Genomic DNA, 5,904 nt, shown 5'->3' with positions numbered 1-5,904 from the left:
GAGGCTGCGGTGGCCGGGAGCGGCCACTGCACTCCAGTCTGGGCGACGGAGTGAGACTCCAACTCAAAAAAAAAAGAAAGAAACGATCAGTGTGTTCAACTAGGCAGCAGGAGTGGGGATGGAGAACAGGTGATGGACTGGAAATACCAAGGTAGAGTCTGCAGACCTTGTCACTGTAGCTGAGGGAAGCCCTGAGAGGAAGAGGTCTACAGTGACAGAGTGTTCTAGTTTGAGAACTGTCAGGTGTATTTCCCAGGAGAGAAATAGGTAGGTGGCAGGTTTATGTGAACAGGTGATTGTTCCATTTGGGCATGTTGACTTTGCGGTGACTGTGAGACATGACGTGGACATGTCTGTTGGGTACACAGCGTGAAAACTCAGGAGAATGGTTTGGGGTAGGGTTGTGATTTGAGTCATTGTGTACTAATTTTCAGTTGAAACTGGGTTTAAATGATGTCACTTTGGGGGAATATAAAGCGAAGTGCAGAGGGTCTGCGAAGACTGAGGTGTCAGGAGCGAGCAGAGGAACAGGAGCCTGAGAAGGTGGTGGTGGGTTGAAGTAATTTTGAACTAAGATCAGAGCCCCGGTTTTGACTGTTTCCTTTCTCTTCTCCCAGGCAGCTCACTCTGCTGGTGGCCAGTGAAGATTCAAGTTACATGCCAGCCAGGGTGGTGGTGTTTGGGGGTGACAGTGTCAGCTGCATCAGCACTGAGCTCAACACGGTGGGGACCCCAGTGCCCTCTTTCACCTTGCTCCCCATCCTCTTGTTTGTCCCAGAGCTTATGGGAAGGACCCAGTCCCTAGGGAATGGCCATATCCCTTCCTCCTGGGAAGGCATTGCCTTGTAAGCAGTGAGAATGGAATTGGGGATGTGGAGCATGTAGATCCCTGGGCTTGGTGCAGAAGTGAAGGCACATCATAACCAACTTGGCTGCTGTCAGCAGTCCTTCCAACCCTGCTTCTGGAAGTGACTGCTCTCTCTCTCTTTTTGTGTCCTGCCAGGTGAATGTGATGCCCTCTGCCAGCCGGGTGATCCTCTTGGAGAACCTGAACCGCTTCTGGCCCATCATTCAGATCCGAATAAAGCGCTGCCAGCAGGTGGGACAAGGAAAAGCCTGGTGCCTGATGATTAGGAGGTAGCACAGGGTCTTTTTTGTAACTGGGTTCTGTAACATTTGGAGGCCAGGCCTTTAGCCACGATTTCTTCTTGGTCTGCCTGGGAGATGGCCCAGGAATCCGTTGAATTCTAAAGATGTGGGTATGTTCCCAGCAGCTCTAGAAACTCTGGACAGGAGGACTGGTTTAGTGGCACAGGTGGCTTAGGTGACAGATAAGTCTGTGCATGTTGCAGGGCGGAATCGACACCCGGGTTCGGGGTGTGGAGGTCCTCGGCCCCAAGCCCACTTTCTGGCCACTATTCCGGGAGCAGCTGTGTCGCCGTACTTGTCTCTTCTACACAATTCGGGCACAAGCCTGGAGCCGGGACATAGCAGAGGACCGCAAACGCCTCCTCCAGCTCTGTCCCAGGTGGGTGGGGCCCAATGAGGGAATATGGCTAAGGGAACAGGACCCTGTAAAAAGTAGATTGGTGGAGGCTGAGCACCGTGGCTCATGCCTATAATCCCAGCACTTTGGGAGGCCAAGGTGGGAGGATTGCTTGAGTTCAGGAGTTCAAGACCAGCCTGGGCAACAAAGCAAGACCCTGTCTCTACAAAATAAAAATTAGCCAGGAGGTCTGGTGCATACCTGTAGTCCTAGCTACTCAGAAGGCTGAGGTAGGAGGATTACTTGAACCCAGAAGGTTGAGGCTGCAGTGAGCTGTAATTGCACCACTATAGTCCATCCTGGGTGACAGAATGCGACCCTCAAAAAAAAAAAAAGATAAATAAAGAGATAAATAAATGGAAGGTTGAGGTTGGAGGATTGCATGGGGCCAGAAATTTGAGACCAGTCTGGGCAACATAGACCCCATCAAAAAAAAAAAAATTAGCCAGGTTTAGTGGCGCATGCCTGTAGTTCCAACTATTTGAAAGGCTGAGACAGGAGTATCACTTGAGTCCAGGAGGTTGAGCCAAGATCACAGCACTGCTCTCCAGCCTGGGCAACAGATCGAGACCCTGTCTCAAACAAACAAACAAAAAGTATGTGGCGGGAGGTATACTTCTCTGGGAGTCTGAAAGGTAAAGGTCATGAGGGGAAAAGTGAACGGAGGTAAGAAGTATGTGTTGGCAGGGGAGAGGGACCAAGCATGGGATGATAGGGAGGTGGTTTGCATTTGATTGGAGGTTCCAGGGAAGTCTGTGTCTTTAAACCCTCAACCATACATTATTTGTTCCCAGATTGAACAGAGTTTTGCGTCACGAGCAGAATTTTGCTGATCGCTTCCTCCCTGACGATGAGGCCGCCCAAGCTCTGGGCAAGACCTGCTGGGAGGCCCTGGTCAACCCCCTGGTGCAGAACATCACCTCCCCTGGTAACCGTCTTGACACCTGGTCCCCATGACCAGCTCCTTGTAATTATTTCCAGGAACCCCCTGAGTTAGTGCTCCTGGTTCTCTTGGTTTCTGCCTTTACCCCTGAAGGCCTGTAACCTAGGGTTTTTCTCTCCTTCCTGCCCCAGGGACTTCTCCCTGAGGCTCTCATATCTGAAGCTTCCTCACCCACCCCCACCTGCACCATATCTCCAGACTCCAGCTGAAGCAAACCTTGGGGAGGGGAGGACTGGGGCCCTGCTGCCTCCAAAACCTTTTTGTACAACTGCTCCTCCTTCCGTCTCCCTGGGCTATCTGCTCTACCATATCCCATGAAGACCTGTCTTCTTTCAGATGCAGAAGGTGTGAGTGCCCTGGGATGGCTGCTGGGTCAGTACTTAGAACAGAGAGGGCACTCTTGGAACTCTCAGAGTCGTACAGCATCCTTTGCTTCTCGAGTTCGTCACCTTTGCCACTTGCTGGTTCATGTGGAGCCTCCTCCTGGGCCTTCTCCTGAGGCATTCACTCAGCCCTGTAAGTCCCTGCTGTGGCCAATTGAGTTGAGATTCTGGGTAGTCAGTGGTGGTAACTGGCTCCTTCCTCCTCCCTGGATTTTATTCTTCTTACCGCTTTGCCATGGGCTTTTCCAGGCTTCTGGGCCCTCCTGGCCTTTCTGAGGGATTAGCAACCAAGGTCTGTGGGCTCACCCAGAGACTGAATTGAAACCCCTTCCTTTGTTTCCACAGTCAGCAAGAACAGTAAGGGTCGGGATCGGAGCCTGGCACCTTCACCAGTTCTTCCACCTAGCAGTCTGAGGAACATAACCCAGTGCTGGCAGAGTGTGGTGCAAGAGCAGGTGGGCAGAAGCCAGCTGAAGTCTGGGGAGGGAGGGGCTGCTCCTTTTATGTCAAGTCTCGCCTTTTTCCTCAGGTCAGCCGATTCCTGGCTGCAACCTGGAGGGCCCCAGACTTTGTGCCTCGTTACTGTAAACTCTACGAGCACTTGGAGAGAGCAGGCTCAGAGCTGTTTGGGCCACGGGCAGCCTTCACACTGGCTCTGCGAAGTGGCTTTTCTGGCGCTTTGCTGCAGCCGTCCTTCCTCACCGCTGCTCATGTGAGTACTGCTGGCCTCCCAGTCCACAGGGCTGTAAGGTCGTGTTCCATGGTCATCTCTTTCTGCTCTGCTCTTTTACCTCCTTTCACTCCCAGTTTCCTACTCCACACCCTCGTTCATGGTTTGCCTGTGCCCTTTCCATTGTCCCTAGGTGAGTGAGCAGTTTGCCAGGCACATTGACCAGCAGATCCAGGGTGGCCTGATGGGTAGAGCCCCTGGAGTGGAAATGCTGGGGCGGCTTCAGCAGCACCTGGAACCCATCATGGTCCTTTCTGGTCTGGAGCTAGCCACAACTTTTGAACACTTCTACCAGTGAGTGACGGTCTGGAGAGGTAGGGGATGGGAATCCTTGAGTCTAGAGAGGAGGAAGATTTGAGTCTTAGAGAGGAGATGAGGGAAGAGGCAGTGGAGAGGAGAAATTAAGATCTGGAGATGTTTGTGCACTGTTGGAAAGCACAGATGAGGTAGGCCTGTGACTCAGGCAGGCTGCAACAGAGGGGGCTGTATTCTGGAGGGGGAGCCTGGGCCATGCTATCACCCACATTGATACTCCGCCTGGGCTGTGTGTGCTGCAGGCACTACATGGCAGACCGTCTCCTGAGCTTGGGCTCAAGCTGGCTCGAGGGGGCTGTACTAGAGCAGATTGGCCTCTGCTTTCCCAACCGCCTTCCTCAGCTGATGTTGCAGAGCTTGAATGCCTCTGAGGAACTGCAGCGCCAGTTCCACCTCTTCCAGCTTCAGCAGCTCGACAAGTTGTTCTTGGAGCAGGGGGATGAGGAGGAAAAGGGACTGGAGGAAGAGGAGGTAAGAGCAAGGGGCAAGAGTGGGAGAAAAGGAGTGTAAGGGAAGACTAGAGCAAAGAAGGGAGCCCAAGAGCCCTGAAATCCTTCTATCCCTCAGGAGGAAGAAGAGACTGAGAAAGAACTATTTATCGACGATCCAAGTCCAACAGTCTCTATACTGGTCCTGTCACCTCGCTGCTGGCCGGTCTCCCCACTCTGCTACCTGTACCATCCCAGAAAGTGCCTTCCCACAGAATTCTGTGATGCTCTTGACCATTTCTCAAGTTTCTACAACCAGAGTGAGAAGCTAGGGAGAGGAAATGGGAAATTGGGGTGAAATTTGGGGTGGCAAGAGAGGAAGAGAGAGGACCTTTAGACAAGAGTGTGTAGATAGGAAGAAAAATAGAACAGTCCTAGGGAAGGGTGAAGTATGAGTTGTAGTTTCATTAATTTCTGCTCTCATCAGTTCCTTCAACTTTCTATGAATTTTTTCTGTTTTTCTAACTTCAAGTTGGATGCTTAATTTTTAGTCATTTCAGACTTCTTTCCAAATAAAAGTATTTAAGGCCATTCATTTCCCTTTCAGTATTTCTTTAGCTGAATTCTATACCATTTTTAAAAGACATTTTAAAAACTGGCTATAACTAGTATTTAGTAAAGTGCACAAATTTAATTACAAGGCTTAATGAATTATACCCACATACACCATGTACCCATGCCCCCCCAGATCAAGATACAGAACATTTCCAGCACCCTAGAAGTCTTCCTTCATGTCCCCTTTCCAATCAGTTTCTTCTTCCAAGAGAAACTATTTTTCTTCCCTCTGTCACTATAGAGTTTTGCCTGTATTTGAATATCATATAGGTGGGATCATAGAGTATTCTGCTGTGTATGATTTATTTCATGCAACATAATGTCTGTAGGAGTTATCCAGGTTGTCAGTTGTCTCTCTTTTTTTTTTTTTGTATTACTGAGTCATATTCCTTTGTATGAATATATTTATCCTTTCTGCTGTTGATGGACATTTTGGATGTTTTATGAGTTTTTATTATGTAATATTTTTATAATTCTTCTAAGAATTTTCTAATTTCCATTATTATTTCTTCTTTGGTTATTTAGTGTTTTGGAAGTATATTTCTTTTTTTTGAGAAAGCAGGATTTATTGAGAGGACAGAAAACCTCCCACAGTGGGAGGAGACCCGTAGTGGTTGCACCTGGAAGTATATTTCTTAGTTTCTAAACAAATTATTATTATTATTTTACAATGATGCCATTATTGTAGTTTAAATGACTGTAGTAGTATCACGTGTTTATTGCAAAATGCAAAAGATAATAAAGAGAAAGTAAGACCAATAATGCTATTAGTTAATATACTTCCCCTGCCACCTCTCAATGTGCGCATTTATTTTTTATTATTTATTTATTTATTTATTTTATTTAGTCGGAGTCTCACTCTGTCACCCAGATTGGAGTGCAGTGGCCTCGACTTGCTGGGCTCCGGCGATCCTTCTGCCTCAGCCTTCCAAGTAGCTGGAACT

The 5,904-nt window shown here is 48.8% G+C and overlaps 1 protein-coding gene across 1 annotated transcript in view; it reads left to right on the top strand.

Annotated features, from left to right (window-relative positions):
• CUL9 (cullin 9) overlaps positions 1-5,904 on the top strand; it is a 44,334-nt gene that overhangs the window by 17,387 nt on the left and 21,043 nt on the right. The window contains exons 17-26 of the mRNA XM_008066122.2: positions 618-723; positions 1,004-1,099; positions 1,353-1,528; positions 2,341-2,474; positions 2,826-3,005; positions 3,218-3,327; positions 3,402-3,584; positions 3,736-3,896; positions 4,160-4,388; positions 4,485-4,665. Of these exons, the coding sequence (XP_008064313.1) occupies positions 618-723; positions 1,004-1,099; positions 1,353-1,528; positions 2,341-2,474; positions 2,826-3,005; positions 3,218-3,327; positions 3,402-3,584; positions 3,736-3,896; positions 4,160-4,388; positions 4,485-4,665 (1,556 nt within the window). The remainder of the gene's footprint in view (positions 1-617; positions 724-1,003; positions 1,100-1,352; positions 1,529-2,340; positions 2,475-2,825; positions 3,006-3,217; positions 3,328-3,401; positions 3,585-3,735; positions 3,897-4,159; positions 4,389-4,484; positions 4,666-5,904) is intronic.

Source organism: Carlito syrichta, unplaced genomic scaffold, assembly GCF_000164805.1.
Source record: "Carlito syrichta isolate Samal-C Ts95f unplaced genomic scaffold, Tarsius_syrichta-2.0.1 Scaffold308847, whole genome shotgun sequence".
Classification (NCBI taxonomy): Eukaryota; Metazoa; Chordata; class Mammalia; order Primates; family Tarsiidae; genus Carlito; species Carlito syrichta.
This window is presented reverse-complemented; position numbering and strand designations above follow the sequence as displayed.